The sequence below is a fragment of the Heteronotia binoei genome, chromosome 1, assembly GCF_032191835.1.
Source record: "Heteronotia binoei isolate CCM8104 ecotype False Entrance Well chromosome 1, APGP_CSIRO_Hbin_v1, whole genome shotgun sequence".
NCBI classification, from domain to species: Eukaryota; Metazoa; Chordata; class Lepidosauria; order Squamata; family Gekkonidae; genus Heteronotia; species Heteronotia binoei.
In genome coordinates this window covers 165,528,846-165,555,152 of record NC_083223.1, presented here as the reverse complement: position 1 = coordinate 165,555,152, position 26,307 = coordinate 165,528,846, and the positions used below count along the sequence as shown (strand labels likewise).

The 26,307-nt window shown below is 38.1% G+C and overlaps 1 protein-coding gene across 2 annotated transcripts in view; it reads left to right on the top strand.

Annotated features, from left to right (window-relative positions):
* The window catches only part of ADSS2 (adenylosuccinate synthase 2), a 58,052-nt gene that overhangs the window by 8,943 nt on the left and 22,802 nt on the right, over window positions 1-26,307 (top strand). For both annotated transcript variants that reach the window (XM_060243632.1, XM_060243640.1), the window contains exons 2-4: window positions 13,382-13,484; window positions 15,574-15,642; window positions 16,746-16,796. In XM_060243632.1, coding sequence (XP_060099615.1) covers window positions 13,382-13,484; window positions 15,574-15,642; window positions 16,746-16,796 — 223 coding nt within the window. The remainder of the gene's footprint in view (window positions 1-13,381; window positions 13,485-15,573; window positions 15,643-16,745; window positions 16,797-26,307) is intronic.

Genomic DNA, 26,307 nt, shown 5'->3' with positions numbered 1-26,307 from the left:
CTGTGTCCTATGCAAAGGGGCATTTCAGGACGGCATTTTTATGACGGTAATAAGACTACAGTAGGACAAAATTGTTCAGAAAGGTTTTTATATAAAGGGATTGGGAATGTGAACTATGCCACTGTCTAAAGTGTGGTGGTTTTTTTTGCTATATGTATTATTGCACTCTCATTGCTTTGTTTTTTATTCACATAATACTGTTTTTTGCATTGTTTAATCATATCATGTTGAATACTTTATGCCTTGTTCCAGATTGCTGTAATGCTATTTTGATTGCATTGAATTATACTTCATAATCTACCTTGAGAGTGAGAAAGGCAGACTATAAACAATAAAAATTATTCCTGTGTAGTTCATATGTAGGAATTAATTTAAATAATTATTTCTTTTCTAAATTTAAATTGATTTTTCCCAATAGCAAGTTAAAACACAGATGAATATCTGCACCTGCCTCCTGATTTGAATGTCTATCAAGAACGCTAAAATTAGATGGATTACGTTTCCTTTCCAAATATAAACATGGGTTCAAAAATTAAACATGTGATTCAAACCTGTATTACATGAGTTACTGAAAGCACTATCAAATATCAGTATTTTCTGTGTTTTCACAGTTTATTCAGGTCTGCTTTGTGCTTCTCTATAATGTTGTGCTAATATACCATCAAATGCTAGAATACCAGAACCTGAGGGAGTAATTACCATCCCTGTATTCTACTTTGAAAACACATTCATATTTCATTTTCCAGTAACATGTCTTCATACTATGTCATTGTAGCTTGCTTTGTGAAGACTTTCAAGAGAAAAGAGAGCAAATTTTTCAGTTTTTTGTCCACATAATGCTTGTGTGTGCAGTATGATCCAAATTCTGGTATAAGCATCTGGTCAAACAGTCCTGCTAACACTCAGTACCATAAGGCATAACTATATTTAATTTTTTTTAATAATTTCAAATATACTTTATGTACATTCAGAAATAAACATGCTGTTACATGAGTGAGATAATAGCACATTTGAGGCTTGCCTGGCTTCTAACTGTGGAATCCTATGTAGAGTTAATCCAAACCCCGTGGGTTTAGACAGGTGTAACTGTACAGGATAGTACTGTAAGAGAGTAATCCTAAACATGTCTACTCAGATTCCTACTCAAGTCTATTCAGTGGGATTTTCTGTCAAGAAAATGATCTTAGGTTTACACTGGTAGTATTCTAAGAATTTCTGATCTACCTTGATCAAATATGCCTTACCCAGCACCTTTTACTGATGACTTCTGCGTCTTTAAAATAGGCCTCTTGAAGAAGATATCCATTTATTTAATCAAATAAAGCTACAAGTAACTATATGGTAGTTAATCTTTGTAACATGGAGGACCAGAAATGAATACCTTCTTGAAGTATTGTGTTAATTTGTTAAAATATTATCTCATTTTCTGCTTGACATATGTTTAACTACTGTGTATGTTGGCGAGTCATACTTTAGGATTATCACCTGGCAGTCAGGAATTGTTCTCATGTTTCAAACAGATAATCTGAGCCAGTTGCTTAATTTTTTTTAAATTGGGTCTGCAATTGCAGTGCTTTCGATAAAGTTCATATTTACTCTAAGACATCATTATATTCCTGAGAATGACATGATTGCAACCTTAACTGTCCCTTATCACATTTAAAATATCCATCATAAGTGACAGCTAAGGTTCCAAGCCTTGCTGTTGTAATTTTGGAATAATTTTTGAGCACTTGGGTTCTCTCTTTAATCAGGCCTGGAATATGCATGTAAAATAATCCTGATGTTGGCATAGTGAGATCTGTTTATTATCCCACCTGTCCTCCAAGGAATGTTTAAGGTGATATACATGGTCTGTTCTCCACTTAACAACTTCGTAAAACAGGTTAGAATGAAAAATGGTAATTGGTTTATGATTGTTCAATAAACCTTTCTGACTAAGCAGAGGTTTGTAATCACATCTACTTGATGTTAGTCCAGTTCTCTTGCCATCACACTGGCTCACACATAAGAGAGTATGATAATTTCAAGACTGCATGAGGCTTCATGTGAGCTTTTAGCCTCTAGGAATCTTGATAACTGATATATCCATAAATCAGGAGGCCAACAGCACCTTAAAAGAGAACAAAATTTATTCTAGTATATGGGTTTGTGAATCAAAGTTAATCTCACTGGATATATTTGTAGCAAGTGGCTAGTATTATTTGCAGGCACCTGCCAATTACAGTGCTAGAGGTATGCATAATTGCTGTTTCAGTGTGTATCTGGCTTTGACACATAGGAAATCTTCCTGCTGTTACTTCTACTCATGTTCTAACTCAGTGCCACAACAGATTTTTAAAATAGGGACAAGCAAACATGGTGACTGAAAGGGATTTACAATGTTGCTGGGGTGGCTACCTGTTTCAGTGCTACATGTTGACTTTGCATGCTGTCATGGTGTTAAGCATTCCTGAGGGGAAAAAATCTTATGAGAGCTTTTTTTTTTATGGAAGTTTGATTCTGTATGGTCAAATATAGAAGTAAATTGCTCTAAGGAACAATTAATATCTAACTTTTTTCATTAACTGATTAGAGCAGGGGTAGCCAACGGTAACTCTCCAGATGTTTTTGCCTACAACTCCCATCAGCCCCAGCCAGCATGGCCAACGGCTGGGGCTCATGGGAGTTTTAGGCAAAAAACATCTGGAGAGCTACCATTGGCCACCCCTGGATTAGAGATTTTACATTAAGTCAACATTTTATCTTTAAAATATCTGGTAGAATGAATTTTTAATTAAAATTAAAATTGAAAGCTAGACATGATCAAGAAATCATGTACATGTCTTATTAACAATACATTTCTCATTAACCATAAGAAAGAACTATACATTTCTCATTAACAATAAGAAATATTCATTTAGCCAGCTTGCCAAATTAATGAGGTAAGCCCTTTACCCCAAGATAGCTTTGGAAGGAAGGAAAATTTAGCCTTCTGTTTACATTTAAAGTAATCATGGAGAAGAAGGATTTAGAGGCAATGTGCTGAAAAGTATGCTGTCTATGACTTTTAAATGAGAGGTATTCAGCCAAAAGTCCCATCTTATTCTATGGGGTATTCTTGGAGGAGAGGCAGGAAGTTCCCCTCTAGGATTTTGTTACATACCTACAGGCTTGCTCTTGCTTTCTATTTTTGTGCCTTGTATACCAAGGACCCTTTTTACTAATAGGTAAAATGATACTGGAGGTTGAGAACCCTTTCCAGAGGTAGAGTGTCTGTACTGTTTAACTAGCTTCTAAGACTTAAGCAGAAAGACAGATTTCTAGATTAGGTTACTACTAGTAAGGGCAAAACTCTGCAGGCTAGATGGCCATCTGACAGCATTGCTGTTTCTGTGAATTTGGCAGATGATGATAAGGAGGGTGGGAAGGATTGCATCAATGCTTATTTCTCGTGACCTTTTCTTACACACCCAGGTATATGCTAATTTCACTTTGGGGTTAGCAATTTTTCTCCAGGCCAGTTTGGCAAGGGATCTTGGAGTTTTTTGCCATCTTCCAGGCATAGGGCTAGGGTCACTGGGGATGTATGTGTGTGGTATAAGTATTTGTGAGTTTCCTGCATTGTGCAGGAGGTTGGACTAGATGACCCTGGAGGTCCCTTCCAACTCTATGCTTCTATGATATCATAGAATCATAGAACTGGAAGGGATCTCCAGGGTCATCTAGTCCAACTCCCTGCACAATGCAGGACACTCACAAATAATTCCCCCTAAATTCACAAAATCAGCATTGCTGTCATGTGGCCATCTAGCCTCTGCTTAAAAACCTCCAAGGAAGGAGAGCCCACCACCTCCCGAGGAAGCCTGTTCCACTGAGTAATTGCTCTAACGATCAGGAAGTTCTTCCTCATGTTGAGCCGGAAACTCTTTTGATTTAATTTCAACCCATTGGTTCTGGTTCTACCTTCTGGGGCCATAGAAAACAATTCCACACCATCCTCTAGATGACAGCCCTTCAAGTACTTGAAGGTGGCGATCATATCACCTCTCAGCCGCCTCCTCTCCAGCCTAAACATCCCCAGCTCCTTCAACCTTTCTTCATAGGCCTTGGTCTCCCCTCCCCTCACCATCTTCGTTGCCCTCCTTTGGACCCGTTCCAGCTTTTCTATATCCTTCTTAAAATGTGGTGCCCAAAACTGAACACAATATTCCAGGTGAGGTCTTACCAGAGCAGAGTAAAGCGATACCATCACTTCACGTGATCTGGACACTATACTTCTGTTGATACAGCCCAAAATTGCATTTGCCATTTTAGCCACCGCATCACACTGTAGACTCATGTTCAGTATATAATCCACTAAAACCCCTAGATCCTTTTTGCACATACTACTGCTAAGACAAGTCTCCCCCATCCTATAACCATGCATTGGATTTTCCCTACCTAAATGCAGAACTTTACATTTATCCCTGTTAAAATTCATTCTATCAGTTTTAGCCCAGTTTTCCAGCCTGTCAGGGTCATCCTGCATCCTGTTTCTGTCTTCTACTATATTTGCAACCCCTCCCAATTTAGTATCATCGGCAAATTTAATAAGCATCCCTCTATTCCTTCATCCAAATCATTGATAAAGATGTTGAACAAAACAGGTCCCAGGACAGATCCTTGAGGCACTCCATTTGTCACTCCTCTCCAAGAGGATGAGGAACTATTCACAAGCACTCTTTGGGCCTGTCAATGAGTTACAGATCCACCTAACGATAACAGGATCCAAACCACATTTTACCAACTTGTCAAAGATAGTATGTGGAACCTTATCAGAAGCCTTACTGGAATTAAGATAAATGATGTCTAGAGCATTCTTCTGATCCAGCAAGGTAGTCACTTTCTCAAAAAGAGATCAGATTAGTCTGACATGACCTGTTCTTGAGAAACCCATGCTGGTCTTAGTAATCGCAACCATCCTTTCCAAATGTTCCAAGAATGACTGATGATTTTTTCTAAAACTTTCCCAGATATAGACGTCAAGCTGATGGGTCGGTAGTTACCTGAATCCTCCTTTCCCCCCTTTTTGAAGATGGAGACAATATTTGCCCCCCTCCAATCTTCTGGCACCTCTCCTGTTCTCCAAGAATTCTCAAAAATAATAGCCAGAGGCTCAGAAATTATATCCACAAGCTCTTTTAGAACCCTTGGATGCAGTTCCTCTGGCCCTGAAGACTTAGTTTCATTTAAAGAAACTATGTGTTCATCTACTACCCCTATGCTGATCCTAGGTTGGAACTTCATACCCTCATTATATGTTCTGTTTTTGCCATGTTGAGCACTGTTTTCCTCAGAAGAGAAGACTGAGGAAAACTGAGCTATATCCACAGCTGTTTCTGGATGGTCAGGTGATTTTCAACTTGGGAGTCTCTTTAATCAGTTTTGACTGATTACATCAGCTGTGTGCATCCTTGGGCTGAAAGGATATGGACATGGTTATTCCTTATGACATTCAGACTATAATTTGTTACCCCCATGTATTTATTTTACTTTATTTACATCCTGCCTTTCTCCACAGTGAAGACCCATCATGACTTATGTCATTCTCCTCTTTTGTTTTATCCTCACAGGTGTGTTAGGTGAGGTTAAAAGTGTGTGACTGGCCCAAGGTCATCAACTGAGTGGGGATTTGAATGCTGGCTTTTAGTTATGTTTAATTTACACTAGCTGCTTGTTAGCTTCGAGATCAAATTGCATATGCTGGTTGTGAATGCTGGTCCCTAAATTCTCTGGGACCACAGAACTTCAATGATCACTTCTGATACAGATCTTTGAGGTCAGTTTCTGAAGTAATTCCCTATATGTTCCTGCTACTTTTAAGTACCATGGGTGGCCATGAGAGAGTGCTAGCACTTTCTTCCTTGCAACTCAATTACTAGAATGCCCTCCAACGGAAGGTTTGCATGTCCCCATCTTTGTTGGTATGTCATTGACTGCTGAAGCCCATCTTCATTTCATTCTCATAAACCCTTTTAGATTCTGTTTAACCTCTAAATTGTTTGCTTCTCATGTTAGGTTTATGATGCAGACTATCTTTTGATGTGCTGGTATGATTTTTGTATTTTATGTTCTTGTTATCTTGGGAATTCATTTGGATGGAAAATGGGCTATACATAATAAATACATAAAATATAATATGCATTTTCTGTTTAGAAAAATATAACCCTGGTTTTCCCTTGGACTCAAATGGCTTATAGTAATTGATGCATCAGAACGGAATAAAATATCTCACTTTGGTAAAGGCTGTATTGAACATTTTCCATATAATTTAATGGGATCACTTAGGTATTTTTGGAAAGCATTTTAATTCTTTTTCCAGTTCATGCTTAGATGTCATAAACTCAGTTTACATATTTCCTGTTCCCTTTATACTGAGAGCATATGGAAGAGTTATCCACTGATAATATCAAGCATTCTTGAAGGGAATCAGGCCAACTCATTTTTTTCATTCTCTACCCCAGTAATTTAGAAATTCCTGTTTTTCATTATATTTTCATTATAGCTGATGAACTATTAGAAAGTGTGTTCTGTTTCACTACCAGTTATTTTTCTAATTATCAATAAGTAGGCTCAATATTTCCTCCCAGACTTTTTAAAAAATCCAAGATGAATTTCTCAACAGCAGGAGTTAAGTGTGTGTGTGTGTGTAAAGTGCCATCAAGTCACAGCCGACTTACGGTGACTCTGTAGGGTCCTCAAAGCAAGACACTAACTGAGGTGGTTTAAAGTTGCCTTCCTCTGCATTGTGACCCCAGAGAATTTTTTTGTGGTTTCCCATTCAATTACTAACCACAGCCAACTCTGCTTAGCTTCTGAGATAAATTATACAAGTCTCTTTGCAGTCTTACTGGTTGCAGATTTTACAATGGCAGCATAATATTATAAAACTGAAAAAAAGCATTATGATATCTCTTACATGTTGAGGAGAAGTATAAGGTGGTGGAGCAACATGATAAATTTTGAAGAGCCCTCTTATCATTTAGGTCCTTATGGTTGCATTGATAACACACCACACACAAACTGAAGTTTTGAAAATAATTTAAAAGCATTCACTTTGCTGAAGAGTGTGCTGTAAACCTTTAATTCCACCTGAAGTTAATAATTCTTGCAAATCTAATAAAGATTAAATTTTATTAAAAGCTACAGTATTTGAACTAAGACTGGGTTGCTTATGGGTGGTTGCTAGAGCTTCACAAGGATCCTGCTCCGGTAACTATGTGGCTGAGGTGCCATTCCAGCTTATTAGTATCCTTTCTCAGAGTGTTCTATTCTTAAACTTCTATTACCTTGATAATTAAAGAGTCTGTTATCACCAATTACAGATGTTTCAAATGAACATGGCTTATCTGTAAACTTTTGCATAGAAGTGTGAAAAACCAATTCATAACCCATTCACATTTTTTTAAAATTCCTCTCTTTGTGTTGCTGACTGAGAACTCAATACATCTGAATATTGTGCTTCTGGAGCCAATTCAAGGTGATTTGTATTGACATTTTGAACCCTGAAATGGCTTGGAGCCAGAATATCCTGTCTGTTTCCATATGAATCTGTCTGACCACTAAGGTCATCTTCGGGTGCCCCTGCCATCTGAGGCTAGATGGGTGGCAACCTGAGAAAGGGTCACCATGTGGCAACAAATCTATAGAATTCCAGGAAGATGTGTTATCTATCATTGTCTTCTTCCAGTGGGTAACAGAATTTCTATTTCATTTTAATCCCTCACTGAACCTTTTTGTTTGTGTTCTAATTGTTTTAATTGATCCGTATTTTGAAAGTTATTTAATTTTTAACTTGAGGAATCTGTTAGGTGGCTTAAATGCATGAACTGTGTCAGACCATTAATTTATTTAGCTCAGTATGGTCTTACGTTGCTATAAGACCAGGGACATGATGCCATCCATTGTATTTCGTGGCACCAACTAACTTCTTCCCTGAAGCAGCAAAGCAGAGTCAGTCTTGACTTTCCTGCATTGGAGAAGGAGGTATTTCAGAAAAGCTCAAGAGGTTATCACCTTTGTGTCTTCAGGGAAGCATCAATTTGAAAACATCTGCCTCCATCATAGGAGGTTGGTTACTTTGGAACCTCCTAACATTTTATGAAATCTCCCATTCTCTTTGGCAATTCTGGGAGGGACACCCCTTTGATAACCATTTTGGTTTTTTGCCCATTTGACTGTTCTGAAAACTTCAGAAGTGCCCACAGCTACCATAAAGTTGGGAGCTCCTGGTCTCCAATATTACCTAGCAGCTCTTCAGTGTATTTCTTGTACAGTAGGCTGGTTCTTGATAAAACCCAGTGTATTGTAGTGGTTAGATTTTTGAACTAGGGCTGAAGAGGGGTGTTTTCAGATCACCACTCAGCCATGAAGTTCACTGGAAGGTTTTGAACCTGTGGCTTATCTCATACCATGCAGATCTGTTAAGGATAAGCTTCTGGAGGAAGGAAAGAAAGAGGAAGCTTGGAGGAAGGGCAGGATAAAAAAGGTTAATAGACAAACAAGTATAACTTAATAGAGTTTTTCTGAGCACTTAAAATTAATTGCTCTGGAAAGTGAATATTTTTCCAAGCATACAAAACTGTATTACTGGTTTGTGTATGTATTGCAAATGCATGATACAGGGAAATAACATAGTGTAGTGGTATTACTGGTTTGTGTATGTATTGCAAATGCATGATACAGGGAAATAACAGTGTAGTGTACTATGACAGTATTTAAATTGGTCCTTCATGGGTTGGGCTTTATGTAACTGATTAACAAATGCGCACACACATTGGAGAAATGTTGAGTTTTACACAAATATTTATTAGATGTGTGTTCATCTGTGTGCAGAAGAGCAACATAGTATAACTTTTAAAAAGTGTTTTTTTCATGTTTTAGCTGTCACGGCTGGGGCCGGGTCAGGCAAAGTCCAGGGCAGTCCGAGGTCTGTAGCCAGTAAGCAGGAGGGTCCGAGGCGCCAAATCCGAATCACTGTACACGTATCGCGGGTCCGAGGTCCAGAAGCCGAGGTCAGGGAGTCCAGAAGTCACAAGCGAAAGTCAGGGAGTCCAGAAACCAAAGTCAAGCCGGAGTGGATGCTAGAACATCAGGGAGATGACTAGTTGCTTCCACAAAGCCTCCTCCCAAAGCCTACAGCTATATAGCCCTCTGCTGGCTGTTGCCCATTTGGGCTAATTGCTGGCTCAGAGAGGCAGCCAGGATCCTGTTACAACTCAAGCATCCTTGCTCTTAGAAGGGCCAGAGTCCTCTCAAAACTCAGGGCTCAGGGAGCGTCTTGCTTGTGAGCGTGCCGCCCTCCTCCGATCCCTGAGGTCCTGACGGAGGCGGTCACGCACACGCGCCACCCGAGAGGGCGAGGCAGGGGGGCTGGGATCTTCTCCAGCAGGAGGCAGGGGCACTGGTGCAGGTGGCAGGAGCAACAGTTTCTTCTGCAGGCTCTACTTCCTCTGCAGGGTCCCCAGCACCCATGACATTAGCATATGTTCGAAGAAAAAGAAAAAACCAATAATTGCTTCCCTTGGTGTAGAAAGTTCAAAATGTTTGCAGATCAATGAGCAGAAGTCCTAAATTACTTGTGCAGGTGGATTTCATTCTGGCTTCAAGCTAGGTTTTGGGATGGAAATTACATTAATTGTTCTTATTGATAGCTAGAGTTTACAAATAGAATCAGTGCCTCATTATTGATCATCCTTGATTTAAGTGCAGTCTTCAATACAATACATAATTTGGTTTTATTTAAGTGCTTGGGAAAGAGTTGGAGTTTCAGTTGGAGTTTTTTTTTTTTTTGCCTTAACAGAGAATGTAGTGATTCAAGGGGCATCATGCAGTTTGACAAGAGAAATTAATTATTTGGCAATATAGTTTGGAAGAGATGAGAAAGATAAAGTGTAGCTGTAGACATCCATAAAGGAGAAAGATGCAGTAGTCAAAACTGGAGAGAACTGGACATTTAGAGAGCAAAGGAACAATAGGTCTTTGCAATCTTATACAGGGAGAAGCAACATCACTTGGCAATGGATTAAACATGGAGAACAAAGAAGATGTCAGAGTTCAGGTTAAAAACCAAGATTTTGTATCATCAGGGTGAATACGTAGCATTATCAGTGGACTTGAAGAATATTTAAGGAGAGAGAAGTTGGGGAGGAAATAGAAAATGTTGATCTGTGACAGTGATGAAGCATCTAAACCAGGGTGTCAAACCTATGGCCCACATAACTGGCCACCCAGGGCTTTAATCAGGCCCTCAGCTCTTTTCTCCCCCCTCCCTCTCCTGTGCTCACACTCTGAGGCTGCTAAAGTTCCCAACTCCTTGTGCCTTTTCTTTGCTTTGGCAGGAAACACTTCTGGACTTGCAAAGCAAATGTGGAATGGATTTTCCATTAAGGTCTTTTTGCCCAGATAGACTAGCTTGAGAGTCTGTCTGGGCCCAGAGACCTTAATGGAGAATCCATTCAGTGTTTTCCTTTCAACTTTGTCTGTGCTTCAATGTATTTCCGTGGAGTGGAGGTCAAATAGTTTAACTTTCAGCTTTTGTATGGCCAGTTGAAGTTGCTTCCTGGAGTGATCTCCTTACAAATAAAGGATAGATGCTTTGAGCCAGATTGTTTCTGCTGAATGGACCTGGGAACTGGTGCGTAGTGAGTATTCTAACCTGGGAACCCACAGCCAAAGGAGGATATTACACCAGAGAGCAGTTGCCAATCTGAGTAGACCCGGGGCAAGGGAGAAGCTGGCTTTGCCCAGCCAGCAGGTGAGGTGCCAGAAGATTGGAGCTGGGCAAATGTTGTCCCCCTCTTCAAGAAGAGGAAAAAGGAGGATCCGGGTAACTACTGACCTGTCAGCTTGTCATCTATGCCTGGAAAGGTTTTAGAACAAAGCATCAAGCAGTCAGTCCTGGAACATTTAGAAAGGATGACTGTGAATACTAAGAAGCAGCATGGGTTTCTCAAGAACAAGTCATGTCAGACTAACCTTATCTCTCTTTTTGAGAAAGTGACTACCTTGCTGAATCTGGGGAATGCTGTAGACATAGTTTATCTTGATTTCAGTAAGGCTTTTGATAAAGTTCCACATACTATCCTTGTTGACAAGTTGGTAAAATGTGGTTTGGATCCTGTTACCATTAGATGGATCTGTAACTCATTGACAGATCACACCCAAAGAGTGCTTGAGAATAGTTCCTCATCCTCTTGGAGAGGAGTGACAAGTGGAGTGCCTCAAGGATCTGTCCTGGGACCTAGTTTGTTCAACATCTTTATAATTATTTGGATGAAGGAATAGAGGGAATGCTTATTAAATTTGCCAATGATACTAAATTGAGAGGGGTTGTGAATGCAGTAGAAGACAGAAACAGGATACAGGATTACCCTGACAGGCTGGAAAACTGGGCTAAAACCAATAAAATGAATTTTAACAGGGATAAATGTAAAGTTCTACATTTAGGTAGGAAAAATCCAATGCATTGTTATAGGATGGGGGAGACTTGACAGTAGTATATGCAAAAAGGATCTAGGGGTCTTGGACCGTTTGCTGCACATGAGTTAACAGTGTGGCTAAAAAGGCAAATGCTGTTTTGGGCTGTATGAACAGAAGTATAGTGGCCAGATCACATGAAGTGATGGTATCGCTCTGCTCCGGTACGACCTCACCTGGAGTATTGTGTTCAGTTTTGGGCACCACATTTTAAGAAGGATGTAGACAAGCTGGAACATGTCCAGAGGAGGGCAACGGAGATGGTGAGGGGTCTGGAGACCAAGTCCTATGAAGAAAGGTTGGAGCTGGGTATGTTTAGCCTGGAGAGGAGGTGGCTGAGAGGTGATATGATCACCACTTGTGAAGGGCTGTCATCTAAAGCAGTGGTCCCCAACCTTTTTGGCATCAGGGATCGGTTTTGTGAAAGACAATTTTTACACGAACCGGGGGGGGGGGGGAGGTTTCGGGATGATACAATTGTGCACTTTATTTTGGTGTGGTGGTTAAGTATGCAGACTCTTATCTGGGAGAACTGGGTTGATTTATCCAGCTCCCTTGACAAAAAATGGTCACTCTCCCTTTCTAGCTGGCCTAGGGATCCCTTTCTCATATGATGATGATGCAGTTCTGCTGTCCCACTCTCACATTGGACTCCAGAGTCTATTGAACAAATTTGTCATTTACTGTCATTCTGAAGATCTAGAAACTAATTATGGTAAATGCAACAACTAAAGTAATTTATATATCTGGGAATAGTTTTCCCATATTTTGAGTTGGTCCTCTCATCAAAAAGCCATGCTGAAGAAAGCAGGGCCTTTAAGTACCTTGGAAGATAATATATACCCAGGTGTCCCTATTCTCCTTTTTGGGGCAGCCATCTGGATTCAATCAGTCAAAGAATTTGTAGACCCCCCCCCCCCCCCACACACACACTCCAATTTCTTTGTAAGTTGAGCAACACACCAAAATGCATAGCTGGCATATCCCTATGAATAGAATTGGGTCAACTATCTTTGGAGGCTAAAACCTGGCAACTGGCCTTTAATTTGTACCTTAAAGTACTGTTTAGTACCTCTGGATCTCTGTCTTTATTAAAACCAGATTCTCATAAATCCTCTTGGTCCAAGATTGTTGACACAAAACTACGTTATTGAACTAAATCCTGACATTATTCAGGGCCTGGAACCTGCAGCTGTTAAGTTCTATATCAATGTCCAAGAATGGGATTACTTGAGCACATGGTCTTGTGACTGCAGGGTTTGCACTTCAGTATTTTTTGATATTCCTCCACCAAAATAGCTGCCTTCCTATGTTTTTTATCTGGCTATCCCAAATCACTTTACAGCTTTTCTTATTAACTTGTTTGAATGCACAGCTCACTCCTATTACGAAGGGAAGATTAAAAAAGATTCCTTACTCAGACCACTTTTGTGATTGTTCTCAGGGGGAAATTTGTACTTTAATACATATTTTGTTGGCATGTCCACTTTATATTAGCCTTAACAATAGGTTTTTAACACTGTACCTAGATATTTTTTCATTTTTGTCTCATCACAAACTAGATTTACTCCTTTCATCTGACAGATTTCCAAACCTTATTCTTGCTGTTGCAAGATTTTGCCATTGGTTTGGTGTTGTGTCCAGATGATGTTACTTAACATATCAGTTTTTGACTGCTCAAGACTTTTAGTCAAGGCACTTTATTAAGATGAAAGGAAAGGATGTACTACAGGATATAATATGGGAAGTGTTTGGATATTGTTTATGAAATGGTGTTTTAAGCTAATGCAAATAAGAATTTTTTTCAGGATGATCAGGGTCACTAATGTGAGTTTTTCATACCTATTTTCAGGAGCTTATAAAACAAAATTTTCTCTCACAGGGAGGCAATAATGCTGGACATACTGTGGTAGTGGATTCTGTGGAATATGACTTTCATCTCTTACCTAGTGGCATCATCAATCCAAAAGTCACTGCATTTATTGGTAAGTGCTATTTCTCAAAATTCATCATACATCTACATTTTAGGGCTGCTCGGCCTTGGGTCTGAAAGATACTTATTTGTACATCTAAAACGAATCTTGTCTCATCCTTAGAACAACTAGATATCCATACGTGGACATCTAATTTCCATGAGGTCTACATATTTAAAAAAATCAGTCTCAAGCTATTTAATTGATAAGATCAGAGAATTCACCTTCTGTTTCAGTTCTTTCTATTTGTTTTTTCTTATTAAATAAGATGCCTTTGTATCCAGCAAGCTTAGAAGTATTCAGAACCAGAGTCTATTTTTTAAAAAACATATGATTTTTATATTTTTTGTATATAGTCTTTTATCATACTTTAAGTGATTATATTGTATATTTTAAATTAGGCACTCCTCGCCCACTGCCAACCTCCTGTACTAGGGGAAGGCAGTGTTTGACTTTCCCTTCTTACTACTGGCCTTTACAAAGAATAAACTCACCGTGACACCAAGCTAGCATAACCTTGGTTCAGAAAGAGGCTTGAAGAGATACTGACAGTAGATTAACTGCAAAACTGAGAAATCAAATAAATGTCAGAGAATAAGGACTCTCGAAGACAAAAGATAAATATACTCTGATAGATGTGTTATCACTGGCCAATAAATAATAATATACTGTTGGCATGGATTAAGATGGGTAGCTGTGTTAGTTTATCTATAGCAGTAGAAACGAGCAAGAGTACAGGAACACTTTAAAGACTAACACAATTTGTGGCAGGGTATGAGCTTTTGTGAGTCACTGCTCACTTCAGACACAGCTAGAATGTGAGTTCATCTGTCCTTATATCTTGGAGAGTGGAGTGATTTCAGATGCTGAATGGCAATAGCAGGAGTTAGGTGTGATATGCAGAGGTAGCAGATGTGGAGAAATTGGCATTGGTATGAGACAAGAAATCTAGGACTTGATTCAGTTCAGGAGGGTACATTGTCTTGAGCTTCATTATCAGTTGCAATTCAGCAGTCTCTCTTTATAATTTCCCTTTGAAATTCCTTTGTTAAGAGAACTGCTACTCTTAGGTCAGCAACTGAATGTACATGGAAGGTTAAAATGTTCCTTATCTTGGAGACTGGAGCAATTTCAAAGGGGGATTCAAAAGAGAGATAGTTGAATTCCAACTAATAATGAAACTCAAGACAATGCATCCTCCAGGACTGAATCAAGACCTAAATTTCCTGTCCCATTATTAATGCTTATTTCTCCACACCTACCACACATCTGCACATCACATCTAATCCAATCACGCCTGCTATTGTCATTCAGCATCTGAAATCACTCAGCTCCAAGATATAAGGGTAGATGGACTCACATTCTAGCAGCATCTTAAGTGAACAATGACTTACAAAAACTCATACCCTGCCACAGATTTTGCTAGTCTTTGCTCTTTCCTACCTTTGGAACGTTTAATCATGTCAATTATTAATACATTTCTGTTCCAATTAAAAGTAGTAAAAAGTAGTAAGAATGAGTTATTCTGAGAGACAGGTGCACAGATTTAATTGATTCTATATAAGAATACAGGAATAACACATTTGCAAGGTGTTAAGAAGGTAGAAAAGAAAGTGGTTAAGATTTGGTACTCCAATTAAGTGGGACAGATTATGTTGGAGATTATTGTAATCAGAGTTTTTTTTTAAGCAGGAACGCACAGGAATGCAGTTCCGGCTGGCTTGGCATCAGAGGGTGTGGCCTAATATGCAAATGAGTTCCTGCCAGGCCTTTTCTACAAAAAAAGCCCTGATTGTAATATTAAGTAACATTGAAATGATTGTAATATATGTGTAAATATGAGGACTTCTTTTACTTTGAGGCATACTTTTACTTTTACTAATACTTCTTTTAATTTGAGGTATAAGTACACGCCAGTTCATATTAGCTGTCTGTATAAAAACATTTGAATTCAAGAACTAATTTTAAAAAATTGTGAACAATGTAAGGCCTCTCACAAATGTGGCTTCCTTTTCCCCAAGCAAAAGTTGTTGCTGTTGAGAGAGACGTTTAGTGCATTCTGCATTACTCATTGAACAATCCTTTTCATTACTTTCTTTAGGAAATGGTGTGGTAATTCACTTGCCGGGGTTGTTTGAAGAAGCAGAGAAAAATGTTAAAAAAGGAAAAGGTGAGAACCACTTTAGAAGGTACTATAACTGTCTGTATAAAAACATTTGATTTCAAGAACTAATTTAAAGAAATTTTGAACAACGTAAGGCCTTTTACAAATGTGGCTTCCTTTTCCCCAAACAAAAGTGTTTGTAGAATTCCAGCTACAAAGTATTTGCACGATGTCTACAGAAGGAATATAGACTGGCGCTTCCATAGCCAACACACATTCATTACTGTAATGGCTGCAGGTGGAGCCTAAAAGTTAAAGAAAGTGTCTTCACCGAAACCAATCCGGAGCTTCTTGTTATTCCTTTGTTATTTTTCAAATTTGTGACCCCCTTCAGGGCAATTTTGGAATCTTACTTGGACTGTGCACTGATATTGTTTATGGACATTATTCATTTAATCTTATGGACAGTGCCTATTTGTCAGCCACATTTATTTTCTTTATTATAATCTACCAGAGAAATTGTTGTCATAATTGTTCCTTATTGGCATAGTGTTATTGTGCTACACGGTTTTCCATTGTTTACTAATAATTTCAAACTGTGGTTCTTACTTGGTTTTGCTCAGTCATAATTCTCTCAGAACTGTTCCTCTCAGGAGCATTTCTGGGAGAGCTCTCTCAGCCCCACCTACCTCACATGTAGGTGTCTGTTGTGGGGAAGGAAAAGGGAAGGAGATTGTAAGCTGGTCTGAGACTCCCAAGTGAAGGGCAGGGTATAAATGTGATTTCTTCTCCTCTTCCTCCAAAGTGCACAATTATGCTGTTTAGTTCAAAATGGGGGGAAATCCTTGTTTTAGTAGACAGAAATGTCAGATAAGCGTTAGCATTTATAAATGTTTCATTTTAAATCCTGAAACAACTTGATAAATAGATCTAGCAATAAAAAGAAATATTTAGTGCATACATTTTTGTAAGCTGTAGTGTTCTATAGTCCCAACATTTGATGCATATGCATTTTGTCAAGTATTCCATGTTTAAGAGCCATATCACTAATAAATTCGTTTGGGTTTTTCTAGAACATACTGAGTTAATTTTGTGGTCTTTCTCTTGTCTCTTTCTAAAAGTTGTTAGATGCTATTCTGTATTATAAAATCTTTTTTTTCTCTTTAAAGGATTAGAAGGCTGGGAAAAAAGACTAATTATATCTGACAGGGCTCATATTGGTGAGTAAAAGTATATAAAATAGTCATAGAATCTTTGCATTTCTGATGTCTGGTTTGTTTTTTCCCATTTTTCAAATAATTGGTAATAATAAAGTATCCAAAATTGTATAGAGAGGTTTCATGTACATAATGGAACATCTGTGGTGCCTCCCCTTCCAAATGTTAGACATCTCACGCTCTATTATTCAACAAATAACTCCTGAAATTTGACTGAATTTGAGTACAGCCTTTAACACAATATGATTGGGGACTGAAAGCAGTTACTTGTTCTTGAAGGGTTTTTTGGATTCCAAACAGCTGTTTTGTATTCTTATGACATCTGAAGGAGCAAGTATTTTACCTAATTTAGAGGGGAGGAAGACAACCTTGAATATACCACCACCACTAAAAATGCAGGAAGGTTATTGTTAAAAGGAGTTGACCCTGAATTTAAAACTAGTCTTCCTTTAAAAAGATAGCAGTATAAACAAAGTGTTTTTTAAATTACCTAGTAATCATCTTGCTGTTTGCCAGGCAGGGAATTGCAGTTTCCAAAACCATCCAACAGCTCCTCTTCCATCAAAACTCAAAGCAGCCAGAAAGGCAGCATTTGTCAGACATTGCATAGCTTTCATTGTCATTCCTCTCTGCAGGTGAACGAATCTGTGTGCTTCCTTCAGTGCTCTCCATGCGTGCAATGAATCATCATTCACTTGATTGGTTGATTGATTGATTGGATTTGTTTGATCACCCAGCCAAGGCCAGGCTCTGGGCAGTGTTCAACAGATAAAACAATACAAAATCAAAATTCCAATTAATACATTTCAAGAAGTTGAACCAATAAAACTCTTATAAAAATGAACTATCAATATATGGGGTGGGTGAGGGAGGAAAATTTCTGAAGGGGGGTGGACAGAAAAGGAAGGAAAGATGCCAGCCACTGCTGTCCTTAATCAAAAGCTTGCTGGAACATCTCTGCCTTGCATGCCTTATGGCATTACATAAAGTCCTGCAGGACCCAGAACTTATCTGACAGAGTTCCACCAGGTTGAGGCCAGGACAGAAAAGGTCCTGGCCTGAGTCGAGAACACCTGGGTCTCTAGGATCAGGGCTCACCAGCAGATTACTACCAGAAGAGCGTAACGCTTGACCAGCGATGTAACAGAGGAGATGGTCCCGCAGATACGTTGGTCCCAGACTGCTCAAGGCCTTAAAGGTCGAAACCAAGATCTTGAATCTGACTCAGTACTCAACTGGTAGCCAGTGCAGCTGGTGCAGCACAGGTTGTATATGTGCCATCCATGGTATTCCTGACAGAACTTGCACTGCTGCATTCTGAATCGCCTCCCATAAACACACTAGTGCATTGCATCACTCATCATATTCCTAGCTGAAAACTCAAAATACCTACACTAAAAGACTGTGTTTAAGCGCTGCTTCCAGAACTAGTTTTTTTTTGTGCCAAAAACTAACTTAATATAGCTGTCAAGTTTCATGTCAGACTCTTTGAAGAATAGATCCCAGTAGGCAGCCGTGTTGGTCTGAAGCAATAGAACAAAGCAGTAGACAAGTGCATCTTTAAGACCAACTAAGTTTTACAAAAGCTTACATTCTTAATAAAACTTAGTTGGTCTTAAAGGTGCACTTGTCTACTGCTTTGTTCTTTGAAGAATAAGCTTTCATGTCTGTCTAAATTTCAACTGATTTATGGTAGTATGTGACACGCATATGAACAACCCCACCCACATCTGTCACATTCTCAGGGTGCAGGCAGGCAGGAGTCCAAAGCCAGTCCAAGGAAGTCAGGCAGGAGCCAAGTCACCAATGCAGAATCACAAAACAGAATCAGAAGTCAATGTTCAAAAGCCAAAAGGTCAGGGTGCCAAGGAAACCAAGCAGGTCAGGATCAGGAAGGAGTGTGGATGCAAGCCAGAGAATAGTTTTGTTGCTTCCACAAAGTTACCAGGTCCTGGGTGGGAGCTATATGGGAGTCTCAATCAGCCTGCTCCCTGGGTGGCAGTGACTCTGCTAGAACTCAGGGCTGAGAGATCTGAAGCATCGGCGTGCCTCATGTCTTCGCTCTGAGTTCTTTCCAGAGCCTGCTTCGAACTCTTGAGATGGGAGGAGGAGAGCTTGGAGGAGATTGATCGTCAACAGCTGACACTGGTGCCTGGAGAGTGATTGATGGGCCAGCTGCTGTTTGTTCAGCAGAGGAACTGGCTGGCAACTGTTCCAGGTCTGTTAACCCTTCCAGCTCCTCTTCGTCGGGGCTCATGACAACATACTTGCATTATTCACACACTCCTCTGCAGTGTGGAATCATACTATGCTGCTAGCTGGCTGCATAAAGGGGAGAATCTTCCTTCAAATTTTTCATGTCTTTTCTTGAAAAGAACACTTGATTTAAATGCACTAAATTTAATCCTTTTGATTTTAACTTCCTGGCAGTCTTCGCTGAATCTTTGCTTGTGATAAAGCAGCATAGCTTTGAACTTACTAGCTTTAAAATATCTTTGATGATAAACTTTTGTTTATTCCTAAGTGTCTGGATAGTGATGTGTCATGTATGCTTGGAGTTGGCTTTTATGTTATTTATTATATTCAATTTATATACCGCCCATTCCCTAAATAGGCTCAGGGCAGTGTAGAACGAACTAAAATTACAAACACTAGACAACAATTTTAAAAATAAACATCCCAGTAAAATTATAACAGCAGTACAATTCAAACAGATGGCAGTCAGATTCCACTTGTGCTACTGCCTTGGTGGGGGGTGGGGGCGGAGTGCCAGCCAGGTGGATGCTGTTGCTTTCCTCAACCAAACTCCTGGTGGAATAGCTCTGCCTTACAAGCCTTATGGAACTATAACAAGTCCCACTGGTCATGAATATTACTCAGCAGAGAGTTCCTCCAGGTTGGGTCCAGGGACCACATCCAAGTTCTTATCAGCTGAGCGCAGTGCTCTTCAAGGGGTTTACCAGGAGAGGCAGTCCTGAAGATATGTGGGTCCCGGACCATTAAGGGCCTTAAAGGTAAGCACCAAAACTTTGAACCTGATCTGGTGCTCAACTGGTAACCAGTATAGCTCATACAGCTCAGGCTGAATATGTGCTAATTGCAGGGTCCCTGTGAGGACTTGCGCTGCTGCATTCTGGACTAGTTGAAGTTTCTGGGTCAGTCTCAAGGGTAGCTCTATGTAGAGCAAGTTTCAGTAGTTCAGTCTGGAGGTGACCATTAAATGGATGACTGTGGCAAGGTCAGGACAGGAATGGTAGGGGGCCATTTGCCTGACCTGGTGCATCTGTTTTAAACAGTTTTATTGATAACATATGGTAACAATTTCCATTAATAACTTCTTTTCATCTATCCCATACGCTTCTTTCTAATCACCCCTCCCCCATTACTTGACCCCCGCCAGTATTATTTATTCAAAATACTAACATTAAAAGGTACCCTTAATTCCTAAGAACTAAAATTAATATTCTTTCTTCTAAAGTTTAATCATTATCAAAAATTGTCCAAAGTCCTTTTACTTTCCACTAGTCTTCTACATAACTTCTAAATTTTTTCCACTCTCTTTTAAAATCTTCTAAATCATAGTCTCTTAAAGTTCTTGTTAATTTGTCCATCTCACTCCATGTCATAACTTTTACAATCCAATCCCATTTTTCTGGTATTTTTTCTTGCTTCCATAACTGCACATATAGTGAAAGCAAGTACCAAATTATAGTTCTATCTTCTTTTGGAAATTTTTCCATTTGTAATCCCAACAGAAAAGTCTCTGCAGCTTTTTTGAATTCATATCCCAAGATCCTAGAAATTTCTTGTTGGATCATCTGCCAATACTTTTTCGCTTTCACAAGTCCACCACATATGGTAGAAAGAACCTTCATGTTTTTTACATTTCCAACATCTGTCTGGCATCGTTATTCATCTTTGCCAATTTTTAAGGAGTCATATACCATCTGTACATCATTTTAAAACAGTTCTCTTTAATACTCTGACATGTTGAAAGTTTCATAGAGTTCTTCCATAAATATTCCCATGTATCCATCTGTATTTCTTTATTTACATTAATTGCCCATTTAATCATTTGAGATTTTACTACTTCATCTTCTGTAGACCATTTTAAAAGTAATTTATAAGTTCTTGAAATTAATTTTTCATTATCTCCAAGCAGAACTTTTTCCATTTCTGTTTGCTCTCGTCTTATTCCTTCAGTTTTAATATCATTTTCCACCAAACTCTTTATTTGTTGCATTCGAAACCAATCGTATTTGTTATTCAACTCCACAGCAGTTTACAATTCTATTTTACTGCTTTGTATTTTTAATAGTTGATTGTATGACAGCCATTTTTCCTCACCTGTCTCAGCTGTTATTTTTATCACTTCTGCTGGCACTATCCATAATGGTTTTCTTTCATCGCCATATTTCTTATATTTCATCCAAGTATTCAACAAATTATTTCTTATATAATGGTGAGAGAAAAAACTATCCATCTTTTTCTTCCCATAATACATATAAGCGTGCCAGCTGAATTTATTTCCATGACCTTCCAATGCTAAAAGTTTTTTATTCAACAGCGTCACCCAATCTTTTATCCACACTAAACAAACTGCTTCATGATATAATCTTAAATCTGGTAATTGGAATCCTCCTCTTTCTTTAGCATCTATTAAAACTTTCATTTTAATCCTTGGTTTCTTCCCAGCCCATACAAATTCCGAAATCTTTCTTTGCCATTTGTTAAATTGTTTACTGTCTTTCACAATCGGAATAGTGTGAAACAAATACATTCTCGGCAAAATATTCATCTTAATTGCAGCTATTCTTCCAAGCAATGACAAATTAAGCTTATTCCATTTTATCATATCTTCATCCATTTTACGCCATAGCTTTTCATAGTTATTTTTGAACAGGTCAATATTCTTCATTCTTATTTCCACACCCAAATATATTACTTTAGAGGTAACTTCACATCCTGTTAGTCTCTGTAACTCCTTTTGTTTATTTACTTACATATTTTTACATAAAATTTTTTATTTTTCTTTATTAACATAAAATCCCACCTGTTCTCCATATTCTTGTATTTGAGCTAACAACAAAGGTGTTATTTGTGTAGGATTTTCATTTATAAACATTATATCATCTGCAAATGCTCTATATTTGTAAATAAATCTTTTAACTCTCAACCCTTCTATTTCTTTATTATCTTGTATTTGCATCAATAAAATTTCAAGAGTCATTATTAAACAACAAAGGTGAAAGCGGACAACCTTGTTTTGTACCTTTGCTGATTATCATTTCTTCTGTAAGATCTGCATTTATACATAACCTTGCACGTTGTTCAGTATATATTGCCTTTATCATTCTTATAAAGTTTTCCCTCAACTCTATTTTCTCCATTACTGCAAACATAAAGTCCCAGTTCAAATTGTCAAAAGCATCCGCAAAGAATAATGCAACGTCCTTCTCTGGATGACTTTCATAATATTCTACAATATTTACAACAGTTCTAATATTGTCTCTTATTTGCCTTTTAGGGAGAAATGCCGCTTGGTCTTCCTTTATGAAATTTATCAAATATTGTTTAAGTCGTTCTGCCAAAATTCTTGTATATATCTTATAGTCATTATTTAGTAATGAAACTGGTCTATAGTTCTTTGCATTCGTGATATCTTTCTTCCTTAGGAATCAAAGAAATTACAGCTTCCTTCCATGTATTTGGTATTTTCCCTTTTATTTTATCAAATTCATCAATTTTTGAAGTTTCGGTACTAATTCTTTAAAAATTTTAAAATTTTTTGCCGTATATCCACCTGGCCCAGGTGCTTTTCCAATTTTCATTGCATTAATCGTTGCTGCAATTTCTATTCTTTCAATTGGATCATTCAAATTTTTTTTCATATATTCAGTTAAGGTGCTATTTTAATCTTTTGCAAATACGCTTCCATCCTTTCCTTCTTTACTTTAACACCTTTAAATAATTTAGCATAGTACTTGAAAAATTCTCTTTATTCCTTCTTGATCTACCATCTCTCTTCCATCAACCACAATTTTATTAATAATTTCACTTCCTCTTTTTCTTCAGTTGCCAGGCCAAATACTTTCCAGGTTTATTCGCTCCCTCAAAGGACTTCTGTTGTAATTTTTTCAAATTCCATTCCAATTCCTTATTTAATAAATGTCTCATTTGTGCTTGTAGTAGTATTGTAATCTCCCTTATAATTTTCTTTTTCTCTGGCCTTTTCCTCAGTTCCCCTTTTTTCTTTATTTCATTTTGAATGTCCGACATCTGTTTTTTCTTTTGCCCTTTTATCCTTATTATTTAAAGTAATTAATATTCCTCTCATTACGGCTTTATAAGCATCCCACACCTTCTGAAATTCTATATCATTTTTATCATTTATTTGGAAGAAAGCTTTAGTTCCATTTTCTAGAGATGTCACTAATTCTTTATTTTGTAGTAAATCTTCATTTAATCTCCATCTTCTCACTTTTTTAGACTATTTTGTAATCCATAATATTGGGTTATGATCTGCACTTATCGTCGGTAAGATCTCTATTTTCTTAGTTATAAGGCCTAAGTCCTTTGTACCCCATAACATGCCAATTCTGGAAAAAGTATTATGTCTTGCTGAAAAAAATGTATAATCTCGTACTTAAGGATTAAATTTTCTCCATATGTCTTCCAAGTTTTCTTTTTAACCAGTTCAAAGAAGGATTTTGGCAATTTTCCTTTATTGTTATTTTTTCCCCCCAGATCTGTCCAATGTATTCTGAATTGTTCCATTAAAGTCTCCCATAATCATGACCTGTTCGTATGTCACTTCATCAAGTTGTTTTATAATGTCTTTTAAAAAAACATCTTTTGCACCATTTGGTGCATACAGCCCCAATAATAAGGGTTTTTTGACATTTATTATTACTTCTACTGCCACAAATCTTCCATCTTTATCTTTAAATATTATTTTTGGGTCCAATTCTTGTTTAATATAAAAAATCACACCCCTTTTCTTCTGTTCAGCCAATGAAAAAAATTCCAGTCCCAATTGTTTATTCCATAAAAATTTATAATCCGTTTGTTTAATATGAACTACTTGTAAGCAAATTATATTACAGTTTTGTTTTTTAATCCAATGAAATATCTACTTTCTTTTTTGTGGTGAATTTAGTCTATTTACATTCCAAGATAATAATTTATAATCCATCATGGTGCAAATTCTTTATTCTCTTCATAAAATTTACGCAGCTCCTGTTTGTTTGTAATTGTAATCCTTCTTCCTTGTAGCTCAAAGCTCAAACCTTCAGGTATTATCCATCTATACCTCATCCCATTGTCACGTAGTTTTTCTGTTACTTTCTTATATGTTCTCCTGTCATTTATCACTTGTCTTGGCAATTCTTTCATTATTCTTACTCTGCTTCCTCCCAATGTCAATGTCTTCAAAATTTTTATTCAAGATTTTCCCCACCATTTCTTTTGTCATATATTTAATCACCACATCTCTTGGTAAATTATTTTTCTTGGCATATGATGAATTCACTCTATACATATAATCATTCATATTTCTAGTCCCTTCAGGATCTTCCTCCAAGAAATCAGCAATTATTTTTATTACATGTTCTTTTAAGTCTGTCCCTTCTTCTTCAGGTACTCCTCTCAGACGTATTTGTGTCTCCGTCAATTTACAGTCATGGATTGTTATTTTTTCTTGCATTTTTAATAAGGTGGAATCCTGGAGTTTAACTTTCCCTTCTACCTCCTGCACTTTTTTTGACACCACCACTGTTTCATTTCTAAGCTTTTCCATTTCTTTTTTAAAGTCCTCAATATCTTTTTAAAGTTCTTTTTTGCAAGCATTTATCATCTTTCCACCCCTTTCATCATCCTAGCTTCCATTGCTTCCAACTGATCTTGCATCTTCTCCATGAGGCAGCCCTTGCACGGGTTACCTTTGACTCTGACATTAAAAAAACTGCAAAAAATTTGATATCACCAAATTAAGTTTAATCTATCAGGTTTGATAGATTAGAACTTGCCCTTTCAAATGAGCCTAATTTTGCCGTCCTCTGACCTTCCCAGGCTCAGATATTAATTTTTTAAAAATGTAGCCTCCCAGTAATGGCCACCGATGTTTTTCTATGGTAATAAATCCTAGAGTAGGTCCACTTCTTCAATAGTTACTTCCTAGTTTGCTTGCCCCAAGTCACGTTCTCACTGGTAACAAAGTCTCACGATATTTGACGTATTTCCTGTGTTGACTGTAGAAACTGCAGATCTCTGGTGCTTTCACTCCACAACCTCAGGTAGACAAAATAAATTCCTTTCCAGTTTTTAACACTGTCCTTAATTTAACAAAGTCCAAAATTCACCCCTTCTCCTCTTCTTCTTCCAAGCTTTCAAACTTTCTCTTTCCCACCTTGTAATATTATTTTGTTTGCTTTAAAATAGTCCCGGAATGGTAAATAGCAATCAGTACCTTTTTCTAAGGTTATCTAGTTCAACACTGGTCTCGTACAGCATCAGATGTTTAGCAGTCTCAAAGAAGATTAGGATCTTGTCAAGCTTATGTCAAATAAATGACTCTGTAAGCTTCTGTAAATGATGAATATGCAACTCTTCTCTGGGGATCCCTCAAAGCCTCAAAGGAGCCCCCCCCCCCGGGACTCCCTTTTAGCCAAGGTAAATCACCTCAAAGTTTCCTGTGCATATCTTGGACCAATCTCTCACTGAGAAAAGTAGGCAGAAAGCAAAAATTTGCCCTTTACTACCCCGAACAGAAGCTCCAGTCTGCCCCCCTTAGAGAGGCAGGTCAGCTCAGCATTCTCCAAATCCCAGAAGTCTCCTGACCTGGCACATCTGGACTGATACATACTGATGTTACACTGGCCCTGATGATACAATTTAGATTGTATTCTAAGGGTTTTATTCTGGTTTTATTTTGTTGGTTAACTGTTATTAATTTTACTATATGTTTTGAACTGTGGTGTTCATAGCCCTGAGCTCTTCGTGGGAGGGTGGTTTATAAATCAAATAGAAATAGGAAAATAATAAGGAATTTTACTTGTACTCTTGGGATCTAAACTGGAAGATATATATATATTTTCAGTATGTGTAATTGCTGCTGACATAAGGCCAGATACATTTGTGCCCCCCCCCCATTTTTTTGTGGTAATTCATTTCCGGATTGGAACATTCCAGTTTGGTGTAGTGGTTAAATGTGCGGGTTTGATTCCCCACTCCTCCACTTGCAGCTGCTGGAATGGCCTTGGGTTAGCCATGGCTCTCGCAGAGTTCGTCCTTGAAAGGGCAGTTTCTGGGAGAGCTCTCTCAGCCCAACCCCCCTCACAGTGTGTCTGTTGTGGGGGAGGAAGGTAAAGAAGGTTGTAAGCTGCTCTGAGATTCAAAGTGAAGGGTGGGATACAAATAAAATTTTATTATTATTATTATTCTATATTAAGAGTGTATTGCCTTACAAGTATAACAGGGACTTTTTTGCATGTTATAATTTGTACTATTTGACCTC